At 38.1% G+C, this 13,624-nt stretch overlaps 2 protein-coding genes across 18 annotated transcripts in view; both read right to left on the bottom strand.

Moving 5' to 3' along the window:
• The window catches only part of LOC101162174 (ELKS/Rab6-interacting/CAST family member 1), a 123,211-nt gene extending 120,415 nt beyond the window's left edge, over window positions 1-2,796 (bottom strand). For 15 of the 17 annotated variants that reach the window (XR_013653813.1, XR_013653812.1, XR_013653811.1 and 12 more), the window contains exon 1: window positions 2,539-2,796. The gene's annotated coding sequence lies outside the window, so the exon portion shown is untranslated. The remainder of the gene's footprint in view (window positions 1-2,538) is intronic. The other 2 variants (XM_078942204.1, XM_078942202.1) reach the window with 1 other exon arrangement.
• Window positions 2,797-8,362: 5,566 nt separating this feature from the next.
• LOC101171793 (E3 ubiquitin-protein ligase TRIM17-like) lies at window positions 8,363-10,463 on the bottom strand. Its single transcript, XM_004083147.4, has one exon. It carries the CDS (start codon window positions 10,274-10,276, stop codon window positions 8,543-8,545), a length of 1,734 nt encoding a protein of 577 aa, XP_004083195.1. The 5' UTR covers window positions 10,277-10,463; the 3' UTR covers window positions 8,363-8,542.
• Window positions 10,464-13,624: the final 3,161 nt, after the last annotated feature.

Consider the following 13,624-nt stretch of genomic DNA (forward strand, 5'->3'; position numbering starts at 1 on the left):
TTTCATGTCAACCCAGATTTAATGTTGTCAAAAGTTGTTTTTTTATTTCTGATCTGAGAATATGACATTTACAGAAACTGCAAAGGGCCTAACATGCTTTTCCCCCGGTTTTCTCATTGTAACGACATCTACTATCTCATTATCATAACAAAACGTGTTTTTTATCGTGACAACGACCCCACGAGATAGTATTTCTCGTTAGCTCAACAACACTGATAAAATTGCCAACCACAGGACCACTGAAGTGCGCAGCTGTAGGTGGACCAACCTTCTTCTCAAAGGACACTGACTTGACCTGCACAATTAATCGCACATTTATCTTTATCGGGATCTCAAGCTGTGCAATATCCATATCGCAAAAGTCAGCGAAAATCGCAATAAAAGGTAAACCTTAAATGTGCTAAAACAATCTTATGGCAACTTGAACTATTTAATGAATCGAAGAAATCCCTTTTATGCATTTGACCAATCAGATGGAGCCCTTCACGATGTTGACCAATCGGATGGCCAACAAGATGCTGCCCCTTCTAATTAGACGAGGATCATTTGGAGAATAATTGAAGGTATTTTGACTCTTATTTAAATTAAACTTTTGCAGTGAAATGGAAATGTTTTGGTTGTTTTTGCTATTTGTTCATTTATCGCAAGCTATATCGTCAACGCAATATTGATCTCATCTATCGCTAACGCTGACTGATTTGGATGTTGTTGATTGTTGATTTGGATGACCAATAACAGCACACTCTCCGCCCAAGTTAGACCACATTTAAAGGAATTAAATATAATTGATGAGTAATTCTGGCGTTCGCTTGGTTTTGCTGTGAATTGTAAAAAAAAAATGAAAAAAAAGTATATTATTCGTTGTCACGACTTGAAATTTGTTATCTCATGTTAACGACACCAACTGTCTTTTTTTATTAAGTTTCAAACAAACTTTATTATGAACTACAGACAAGACAGTAGGTAAATGAAAGCACTACTCAGATTGTGTAACCTCATGTCAACAATAAGCCTTTACAGTACAGAAGTTTGCATTGTCTTGTTGAACACAGACTAGAAAATAAATGACTAAATAAACAATATGCAGTTCCTTCAGACGATAAAATGTTCTTGTAGCCTTTGCTTGTGTTCTTCTATCTACAAAACTCTGGGATTCATGCATCGCTACACATGTTTCTACGACCGTTTTTAAGCTCCACCTACAAAACGCACAGATATTGAATGCGCATATAAAGTTATACCAGGTCGAACTTTGATCACTCGAATTTGGTAGCAATGTCTGGACGCCATCCTTTTTAATTCACGGATATCCCAATCATTTTAAAATTGATCACGGAGGAGAAATGAATAATTGCAGTTTGTGCCTGGCGGGAATTATATGACAAGTTATTCCCACATACGAATAGAGCTGTGAAAGAAAAGCCTGAGCAAATTCCCAGGATTTGCACCGCTTTCTTACATTTTGTGCCAACTGTAGGCTAGAAAACAGTAGAAACAAAATAGAAGAAGAAGAAGCTTCTCTCTGTTTGTTCAGAGTGAACTCCATGGGCTAAATGTACGGTCAAGAATGGTCATTTAGCACAGTCAAGAACGCAAGCCACATGTCAGGTGTGAATGTAGTTATCGCAAGGAAAAAACATGTAATTTTTTCCGTGATAACATGATAGTAGATGTTGTTATGGCAAGGTAGGCTGTATAAATGTATTTAAAGGTATTTCTGTACTATGTGAAGCAATGAAAAGTACCTCACTGCAACAACAAAAAATGAAATGAAATAGTTAATTTGCTGTTGTTATAAGCCCGACTGGTTGGCCCTCAAACCTTTTTACCTCATCCAATCTGGCCCTCTTTGCAGAAAGTTTGGACCCCCCCCCCCCCCCTACTTGGGCATTAAAAATGTCCAGTAATGTCAGTGGAAGGAAGCAGCTCAGTTCCCTGCCTGGATGCTCCCGGAGGAGGGGCGGTGCCATGAAATTTAGCCGTGGGAGGGAACGAGGAGGAAATCACCACCCCCCACCCCCCATCCATGCCCTCATCTCCCCCCAGCTTTTATCAACACTGCATAACATTTAGATTTTAATCAATGTCTCTACTATGATAGCATCAGGCTGACAGGTTCTTATGTCTGGGTAACTTTGAGTGACAGCTGAGAAACTTTAGAAAAGGCTAAGAAGAAGAAATAATGTCTTATGCATAAGTGCCAAAAAAAGGGCAACCCCAACAATGCAAGGAAATCGGTGCTGTGGAAGGATAACAGCGGCGGTGACACCATGACGCTTCGTCTGCCGCCTGCAGATAATCGCATTTAGAGGTACAGAGACAAGAAGACGTCGTTAGCCCGGAGAGCCTGTGGCTGCGCGCGAGCCCAAACCTGGAGCTCCCCGCATAGCGTCTCCACGCAGCTGACCCAAACTGCTGCGCCTCAAAGCGCCCATCAAATTTTCATTATGCCGACGCTCCCCTAACGAGGCACGCAAATGAGCGCACGCGCCTGCCTTGTGTAATGACACACTCCGCCAGCCAACTTCCAATACTCACTGCGGCTTGACCCTTCGGTTTGAGAAAGAAGGAGGCCAGTCTCGTATCCTCTTCAGTTGTTCCGCGGCTAATCAGCGCTCAAAGTGACGACACGGAATGGAGAGGAGCGTCAGACAAGGAGCACGGCTGTCTTCTCCTTGTGTCTCCTGCCTGTCTCCCCCTCTTTTCCGTCTTTTCCAGCTCCTCCACCGGTGGCTTCCCCCCCTTGCTCTGCTGCTGGAGCGCTCCCGTGACGTCACGGCAGGAGAGCGCGTTCCCGACGCCCCCGCTCCGCTCGTCTAATAGCCGGGTCGCGTGCACGCCAATGGGACAATGACTCAAATCAAATCAAATTTTATTTATATAACCCTTTTTTAAAAACATATCTCTACAGCAAAATTCCCAACCTTAATAATAAATAAATAATAAATAAATATTTAGTAGAATATACATAAAATGAACAACACATATTACATACTCATTAAATAAAAAAATAAAAATAAAGAATAAGAAAACAAAAAAGAAGAGTCCACAAAATGTTTTCAGACTTAAAGAGACTGAAATTTAATAATAAAGGATATTAAAACAAAAAATAGAGTACACAATAACAAATATCTGTATTAATTAATTAATTAAATGAAACATTTGTTCTGAAATCCAGTTCAAGTAAAAATCTAAAACTGAATAATTATCAAAACCACATAATAAAATTACTATTTTGTTTTCTAACTACCCTGTCATGGACTGACGACCCATTCACAGTGTGAAAAAAATGGGATGAAAAAAATCATAAAAAATATTTGTTTGTTTTTTCTGGGGTCAGAGAAAAACGTTTAAGGTTTTTTTCTCTTGATTTTAAATCTTAGCTGTTACGTGAATTTCATGATACTTTTCTTTATAGTGAATTCTTTTTTGACTTAAACATTTCTGCATCTGCATTCAGATAATCCACCCTTCATACTTTACAGTAAACATAGACTCACAAGTGCAGCTTGTCTGTTTTTATAACAATGGATGTTCTGTCATTAACTCCTATGACGGTATGCACCCAACAGAAGTCATTTTGTTTATCTGGTTTAACTTTTTTACAAATTTAACCTGAATTAAAAAAATATATAAAGGATTTTAACTTGCAATAGTTAACCGATGATTGGTGTAAACATGAATTTCTTGATACTGTTTAGTAGCAACTTTTTCTCCGAATATTTTTTTCATTTTTTTTCACAGAAATTACACCCAGTGAATCTGCAGCTTAAAAAAATGAAGGAAGTGGCTCATTGGGTGGAATGATGCTCTTTACCTTTAAATAGATGTTTAGGAAAAATTTATTAATTACTCATCAAATTTTGACATAGTTGTTGAATACAATCAGCAACATTTTGTAAGTATTCATACACATAAAACCATTTCGCTTGGTTCGAAAAAGAGATTATCTGAAGTCGCATTTAACTTTTACGCAATGGCTGTGTCACTGAGAGCTAGTTAAAGTTTCGCTGAGATAAACTTTACTCCACTGACCTTTTAAATAATCGGGCCTGTAGTCCAGCCTTCCAATAAACGTTCTTCGGTTGGTCAAAACTGTTGAAACCATTTTATTTGACCTTACTCAGCATTCCTGCAGTCATTAAAATGCCAAACTGACCCCTAAATTAGATGTTCAGCTATGTGGTGAAGCAATTTGATGAATTGGGTTTTCTTTAGGGGTTCAGTTTCAATGCGTCAAACAAAAAGTTTAAAACATACAAAAATTATACTCTGTTACAAAAACAGTCTGCAAATGATCAAAACCCTTACAAACAAAAAAAAACCCTGACTTTTTAACAGAAATACACTTAGAGGATCTCACATGTCTTCACAGGTTTTTCTGTGAAAAGTTCAAATTTACATAATTCAAGGACTTTCTTTTTAGAAATACTCCTTGTTTGGTAAAAACTGTAGTAGTAGGAGCATTACAAGAAAACATGAGGATTCATCTTCGACAATTTAAGATATAATATTATGCACAGAACTCACACAAATTAGTCAAATTTTGTGTGTGGTGTACAAAATTATCCTGTGTGTGCATAAACATATTCCATTTTGTGTTGTGCAACAATGGAAAATCCCTTGACTCTTAATATATTTGATAAAAAAAATCATAATTATTGATATTGATAAAGGATTCTTGTCTTGGTTTAAAAAACTTGACACTTAATTTTGATTTAATAAAAAAAAGACATTGATTTATTTTTCATGAATAAACCAGCTAGTCTTAAAGCCAATTGCTGTTAAACTTCAAAATGAAGAACAAATTTAATAGCTTACATCTTATCCAATGACACTTTGAAAAGTATTTACTACTTTTAACTCAAATTTGAGGAGTACATAATTATCTTTCAAGTGAACATCTGTCATTACAAAACATCTTTAAGAACTGACCAAAAAGTTAACAAGTGCACAAAGACACAGCAGTATCCCGTCCCCTGGGCGCCAGTCAGTCAGCCAGTCAGAGTATAAATAGTCTTCTGGCTTAGGTTCCCCCTCAGACCACGGCAACACCGGACTAACGCAACCTGCTGAACTCTGCGCTCAGAAGCATTTTATGTTATGGTTTCAGTCCTACAAATACTAAAAGTTTTTAAGAAATTACATGTTTTTATATACTTACATGTGTCAGTAACATACTTTTAATAGATTAGTCTCGCATTTAAAACCTTTTCAACAGTAATTAATGTTTTTTTTTTATGAAATGAATCTCAGGTAACCATCTAAGCAGACCTCTCTTGGTCACAGAGTTATAAAATGGCAGCAAATATATGTTTTGATATTTCTATTATAATAATCAATCAAACAGTACAAAAAAGAAATGAGTCACAAAACTCATGAATCAGTTTTCATGCAACAGATTAAGCATTTGTTTAAATCGTTTTATGACATCGCACCATTAAAACCTGAGAAAAAAATGTTGTGCCTGAAACATGTTTTGATCTCTCTTTTGGAAATATACATCTATAAGCCAACTTTTAAGGTTTAAAAAATAAAAATAGAAATATGACCACTTGTCCACAGCATAGTCTGACATAAAACAATCATTTCTCGAAGTGCTGTGTACAAGAACTGGAGACTTTTGGATTGGCGACAGCGCCCTCATTTGGTGGTATTAAAGCATTGCAAAAAATGAAGATTGAAAAATAATAACCAAACTGCAAACTATTTGAAAGACCTTAATACCTTAAGTTTAGCCTTTAAAGATATTTGACCTGCCTTTAAAAAATTTTTAACTAATCCTTGCTCTACACCTTTCCAAGCTTTTCTTACAATCAGCCTAGATTTTTTTTGTCTCATTAAGAGCTAGGATCTAAATGTGATAAAAAAAAAAGTGTTAAAAATTGTGCCCAAATCCTGTTGCTTCATACTTTTGACGATTAAAAAACTTGATTTAAAACTTTTGATGCAGTTGTGCATCAAAAGTCATGTGTTTTTCTTTGTTTCTGCTGCTTTCCACTTTTCTTGGAGACCTGCAACTATCCTCTCTGATACCTTCTTGCGCTTCTGAGTAGAACATTAGAATCGGTCAACTTTCATAGTTTCGGTATTTTCTTTCTGATGTCACATTTTCCATAAAAGGCCCTAAAAATACTGAAAGGCAGTTTCCATTGACATATTTGTTATGTTTTTGTTACACAAGCTCATTCTTTAGGTACATTAAACACTTGTGTGCAGGAGCTGCAAGATTTTGCCATAACTTTGGGCACTATTTCCAACGTTTGACACTGGATCCATCACCGTGGGTCTCTGTATTTACACAGGACCATGATTGTGATTGAAAAAACCCTGCATGGTGATGGAGTACATATAAAAAAATTTCAAGTATAATTTTGAACTAGTAAGTGTTTTTCCTTTATTGCCTTTTTAATGTTTGTGTGTGGTGTGTGTGTGTGGGTGTGTGTGGGTGTGTGTGTGTGTGTTTGAACCAAACAGCAAGAAAGTCCCAACTCAGTAAATGCTTGTATAAAAAAAAAAAGGTGCAGTCAAGTAAAACACATCTGCTGACTACTTTAGCTTCAAAGTTTGGTCTGAAATTCATTACAAACTTATAGCAACAAATCTGTCACTTGTGGGCTGCATCTTTAATATTTATTTTTTCTAAAATGTATTGTTAAAAATAGTTAGACGAAGGTAAAAGAGATCACAAAAGAACACAAATAAAAAAGGATTGGACTCTTAATAGCACGGCAAGAATTGTTTTAATGCTTAACAGATTACTTTCTTTTCCTTTGTCACCATTTAAACACCCAGTATGGTTAAGCAACAGCTGATTTTATTACACAATAAATCATCCAACTAAATAGAACTTGAGCAAAAGCATGGACAAACATTTTCCTGAAGAACAGCCAATGACCAAAAATAACCTTATTGTTTTTCTCATGGACAGGTTTTAAAACCATGAAAATAAATTGATGGTACATAAGGTTACTGCTTTAAGGGCCGCAGAAGGTTTGGCTACTGCTTTGACTAATTTTCACATTTAAGTTATTTCCATTATGCTATTTATGTTGCGCTAAGTTCATGTTTCACATTTCAATGTACAATAAAGTGTGGCAAACTCTGCAATTCCCTCCCTTTTGACCTCCGTAACAAAGACTCTTTACAAACGTTCAAATCAAAACTCATCTGTTTAATTCTGCCTTCTTGTTTTGATGGACTTTTGATTTTCTGTCAATTTCTGTTTATTGCGCTTTTAATGAATAGTTTTTACCTTTGTTTTTTACAGTATCCTTGGATTCCTTGTGAGGCTTTTTTAAATAAAATGGATTATCATTAATAAAGTGTTTATCTTCAACAATCAAAAGAGTCCAGGGTTTTATTGCTTTGTTTGTCTATGATATTGTGACATGAATACATGCGGACAATCGTTGACATAAAATAATGGCAATTGCATATCACTTTTACCTACACAGGATACACAGCCAAGTAATTTTCTTTCTCTTAGTACTTTATGTTTTACATTAAGTCCACATTGTGTAAAGGGCCCTGAAAAATGTGCGCATGCTCTTAGCTCTTTTCTGACTTTGAGCCCCTGCCCCACTATAATCATGTGCACGGTCCTGGTGTCAAGAAATAAAACACCAGTGACCCCAAAAATATTACTCTAGAATATATGTTGTTGCAAATCGCCTCTACAAAAGCTTGAAAGCACGGTTAAAAAAGCAAACATGTCCTATATTTCATAAAATACCTTCTAATATCTAAGTACGATTGGTCCTACTTGGATTGCTCCCCAGTGGAACCCATTAACATTATTTTTAGCAAGCATTTTAAAGCAGATTGAAACACAAGCATAAACATCTGCATGATATTACAACAAAAATACAATAGAAATCAGTTTTTAAAAATAACATCTGTCCAAATAAACTTCTTTACATTGATCAGTTGATATGTTTAGAAACTGACAAATCAGGAAAATTGGTGTTCAGTTGTGTTTTACTGTACAAAACATCCTTCTTTAATCCTAACTTTTGATTTCCTAATCACCTTTGGCAACTTTTCTTTATCCTCCTATTATTACTTCTTTTTCTGCGGATTGTTTTAGCCAGTTAAGCAATAATCAATATAGAAATGTTCAACTTTTGAAGAAATAAGTTATATATTTGGATTTAAAAAACATTTTTTTATTGCAAAATGTAAATGTAAATAATAATGAACGAAAAAAGAAACAAAGTCCCTTACTTTTTATTTCCCTTTTTTTAATCTAAATGTCTATGCTCTATTTTTTTAGATAGCACTACAGAGCCACCTACTGATCAAATGGAGACATTGCATCTTGAGTATCCTGTACAAAACTATTTCTCAGACCTCACACGAGAATCTGATGCTTTATGAAATCCCTTGTTCTACTTTTATTGGCAATAAATTTGGTTCCACCATCTCCTTCAAAAGCTCCAATATAATTGGTTTAATCATAGGTGCTTTAGTGTGCATAGCAAAGTAATGCATGACACTTATACATCAACTTTAGTCTTTAGACCAAGAGACCTGGCCTCCTTCACTCTACAGGAGTGATTGTGAGGCTGGGATTTGAAAGATCGTCAGAAAAACCAAAAATGGGGTACAGCTTTGGTCTGATAACCTGTGACGTGCCAGTCATAGCATAAAGGAGGGCTTTGAAGGATGAAGCCATCTCAGTGAAGCAGCATCCTTTGTAGGAGTACATCAAATACCTGGCCTCTACATCATAGAAGGAGACCTCCCCTTTCTCATAATCCACAAACACACCAATCACCTCTGGTGCCTGTTTTAGAAATAGGCGTATCTCATTCGGGTCAAAAACCTCATAGACGTTGCCGAATAGGAGACGAAAAGTCCAGACTCCATCCACAGTGGTTGGATAAGAAATGGGTTTCATGTTTATTGACTCTTTAGCCACTCCCAAGATAAAGTTCTGGTTCTTATTGACTCTAACTTCATAATAAAATCTACCCGAGGAAAAAGAGTTTGTTGAAAAGGCAATGGGCAGATTTTCAAATCTTTCACCAAATAAGGTGGACAAAACAAAACGGTCCTTGCGCAATGACAGCTGTTTCCCATCCCTAGATACCATGAGACTGATGTGACCACCAAAGGCGTTAAAAGTCAGATCCACAGCATTACACTGCTGGATCATCATCAGCTCATCCTGGGGAGGAATCCATACTTTTGGCATTGCCCCTCCATCACAGCCCTCAGATAAAAGTTGATGAAGAAGCCCTTCTATGTGATTGCTTAGTGTCTTCTTCATCTGAGAAGTGGATTTTTTCACCATCTCTCCATAGACTGGCTGGTTATTGTCCAAAGGCTCGATAGAATTGGACTGGATTGCTGCAGTTTGATTATAGCGCTGGTAACTCAATAAAAAGTGGAGATGGTCTTCAGTTTGCAGAAGCTGCTCCAGTTCACATCTTTTCCTCCTCATCTCTGCAGCTTCTTGATCCATCTTCGCAAAATATACATTGCCAATTGTGTCCACTCGTTTCTGCTTTTGCTTAATCAGTTCAATCACCTTTCCCTTGCCTTCTTGCACTTCAGTCACCAGACCAGTCAGAAACATTCCAATGTCTGCCATATCCTTCTCTGACGCCTTCTTCCTCTGTTGGAATGAGGTTTTCAGTTTGTTGACACTCCCAGCATTTTTGTTTTCCGTCGTCTTCATTTCGGAGATAGCATTTGTAAGCAGGGCTTTCTTTTCTCGGAAAGCTTTCTCACAAAGGATGACATGATGATTGGCGTGGCCATCTCTCCAGCACATCAAACAGACACACTCTTGATCTGTGCAGCAGAAGAGCTCCAGCATCTTGTCATGTTTTTTACACACTCTGTCACACAGGTTTGACAACGGATCGACCAGCTTGTGTTTTTTCAGACTCTGGTGAGGCTCCAGGTGAGTCTGACAGTATGAAGCTAAACACACCAAACACGTCTTGTGAGCTTTTATTTTGGTTTCTGTGCAGACATCACACGGAACGTCTCCTGCTTGAGCAATCTCCCCCTCACTCTTCACTTGGATGTGGCTGAAATGCTCCACCATGGCTCTGAACTCGGTGTTAACCAGGAATTTTGGCCTGGTATGGAACTTTGTCCTGCATAGGGGACACTGTATTTGACAACTGCTGTCCCAGTACTCTGTGATGCAACTCTTACAGTAGTTGTGTCCACATCGAGTTGAGACTGGCTCCTTAAATACATCGTGACAAATGGAGCACAGAAGTTGCTCTTCAGAAATGAGATTGATAGTTGATGCCATTTCTAGATAAAAGAGACAAATAATACAAGTTTAACTTTAAAGGTTAACTTTTCACTTTTATGTTATTATGACAAGAAGATCAGTTTGACTCATCAGATGCAGCAATCCTTTAATATGATTCAGGTTAGAGCTCAAAAATAGACTTGATTTCAAATTAAGAGGCCAACAGTCAACATACCCGACATCAATGTGTAGCTACCTGCCTTCTCTTCGGCACGCGGTGACAGAGACACCGGGGCGTGCGACAAAAGTAAAGGAGGCGGCCTCACAATGTATATCGACAAAGTGGTGAAAGCCTGGACGCTTCACCGTTAAAATATGGATCATATTATGGAGTTAATTTAAAAAGACTATTTGCTGCAGAGACTGCGAGCTTTTATCCATTAGTATTAGCTACCTCGGATTCTGGCTGTAGGGGAGGTAAAAATGCAGTACGTGAACTGCCCAACTCACAGTGACAGGACTATTGATTTGTTTAATGCCAACATCAAAGATGCCTATAAGGCCACACTCCCTCCCCGCCCTCGGCAAACGAGATCACATTTTGATCTCCTCACAGCCCACATATACACCTTCGATGAGGAAAGAACCTGCAATAAAACGGAGCGTGAGCAGGTGAACGCCTAATGCTGAGGGGGAGCTCAGGGATTGTTTTGGAAGAAATCACTGGAGAGTTCTACTTGATCACTATGGAGGAGGACGTTGAGGGAGCATCTCAATGCATAACAGACTATATTTGACTCTACTTGCTACATTTACAACATGAACTGCATGCACACAGCACTCAGTGAGAGATGTCTGAGGTGGCTTGGCCATGTCATGAGAATGGACGTATCCCCAAAGACCTCCTTTATGGCAAGCTAGTTACAGGCCATAGAACAAGAGGGCATCTAAAACTGCGCTTCAAAGATGTCTGCAAGATAGATGTGAGGCGGTGCTTTATCGACCCTGACTCAAGGGAAAGTCAAGCAGACGATCGCCCCATCTGGAGACTCGCGGTCAGGGAGGGTACAACAGACTCACAGGCTTGAGTGGAACAAGAATGCAGCACAAAAAATAACCAGGAGGAAGCAGCGGCAGCAGCGGCTGCAAGAGCCATCAGCCTTCACCTGTACCAAGTGTAGCAGGGACTGCACAGGGACTGTAGCAGGGACTGCACACTTGGTACAGGCACCGCTGTTCCCGGCGGTGTCGGTAGATCAAGGAGCTACACCATCGTCTCTCGAGACGGACGGCTGCAGACGACTTGCTACACTGTACCTATTCACAGTTGGATGGCTGGATGAAGGAGGTAGCACTGTGTGAATGCTTTTTTTTTATTTCTCCTGCGCCTCTAACCTGCTGCAAGAGAAGCTGATCAAGATGGCTGTGCAACCATTCTTGGTTTCCTAAATCATAGACTAACTAACAAACCCATACACATAGAGAGAGAAAGCGTGTAGATGGTGCAGACCTATAGTACATGGTTGTGTTGGATCACAAGCTGGACTGGACTATCAATACGGACCAGCTTTACAAAAAAGGGCCAGTCCAGGCTGTACTTTCTCCAGTGACTGCCCTCATTTGATATCTGCACAAAACTGCTGCACGTGTTTATCAGTCAGTGGTGGAGAGTGCTCTCCTCTATGCTGCTGTGTGCTGGTGCAGTGCCAGCAAGAAGAGCATCTGCAACGAGATGAATAAGAGGGCGAGCTCTGTGGTGGGACTGAAGTTGGCTCTTGTGCAGGAGGCGCCAGAGCAGAAAACTCTGACCAGGTTCAGGGCCATCATGAGGAATCCCTCACATCCCCTACATGAGGCCTTCACCAACAGGAGGAGTACATACAGCAATACACTGCTGTTCCAGCGCTGCTCCACAGACAGGTTGAAGAAATCTTTTGTTCCTCAGGCAATGCAACTCTCTGGCGTATCATCCAAGAAACAATTTCTTTTAATTCATTTAACCCACTGATTTTTAAATTATTTTATCTATTTATTTTTATCTATTCAATCTATTATTATTTTTTCAATCTATTGATTTTTAAACCATTGTCCTTTATTGTTTTTAATGTGTGAGTGTTTTGTGATCGTCAGAAGATGGCCATTTAAAAATGTCCTCAGGGCTTATTAAACTATCTATCTATCTATCTATCTATCTATCTATCTATCTATCTATCTATCTATCTATCTATCTATCTATCTATCTATCTATCTATCTATCTATCTATCTATCTATCTATCTATCTATCTATCTATCTATCTGTCTGTCTGTCTGTCTGTCTGTCTGTCTGTCTGTCTGTCTGTCTGTCTGTCTGTCTGTCTGTCTGTCTGTCTGTCTGTCTGTCTGTCTGTCTGTCTGTCTGTCTGTCTGTCTGTCTGTCTGTCTGTCTGTCTGTCTGTCTGTCTATCTATCTATCTATCTATCATACATACATACATACATACATACATACATACATACATACATACATACATACATACATACATACATACATACATACATACATACATACATACATACATACAATGTAATGTAAATTTTAACATTATAAATGGACAAAAACATGATGTAAATAAAAAGGAAAAGTAGCAATACGTCCTCAGTTACAGCAATTAACAAGGATTTCTTTGGAGAAGGTCAGTGACCTTTTTACTCACAAATGCTAAATACTTTAAGGATCACCTAATAAGGTGGTTTAATTAGAAGCTTGCAGAGGTTAATCTTTTTTAAAATAGATGGAAAAAAACCCAACCAAAATAAATAGAACTTTAAAAAAGGATAAGTTACAAACTGTCCTTTCTAATTTATTTAATAACCCTTTTACAGGTTTAAAGACATTACAATTTTTCTCAGTCGCTTTAGTACAATTCTCAGATCAGAATGAAATTCCCCAAACTATTTGTCCAATTTTGACATCATGATGTCACTTGTGCACTTCATATAAGCAGTTTCTCACTTCTTTGAACAAGTTGCAATTGCTTTAGTACATCCATGCAAATGATTATGTACAATTCTTTGCTCTTTGCTACATTATCAATTGTTTATGTAATGTTGATCAAAATGTATTATAGAGTTCACTGTGCAATAGTCTTACTCCTCAAAACACCTAGTCATTAGTTCATCGTATAAGTCATTAACTGCAAAATGGTTGACCAAGTTGTCATAATGTGACAAAGATATCTCGCTGCATTGCAAGAGAGGATATTTGCTGTGATGTGGATGAGAATTTGTGGCCTAACATACAGGAACGACAAGAGGTGTAGGAAGACCACACCAATTCCTACTGCACTGCCTGTACTGTTGGACAGAATATTGTCCTCCATTTTTTTCCCCTTTGTGTTACTGTTTGCAGTGGGTTTTTTCTATGT

Source organism: Oryzias latipes, chromosome 23 (assembly GCF_053564925.1).
Source record: "Oryzias latipes strain Hd-rR chromosome 23, Olatipes_Hd-rR_3.1".
In the NCBI taxonomy this organism is placed as follows: Eukaryota; Metazoa; Chordata; class Actinopteri; order Beloniformes; family Adrianichthyidae; genus Oryzias; species Oryzias latipes.

Bases quoted from the DNA above. Each gene is read 5' to 3' on its own strand.
- LOC101171793 (XM_004083147.4), bottom strand. From the start codon at position 10,276: ATGGCATCAACTATCAATCTCATTTCTGAAGAGCAACTTCTGTGCTCC.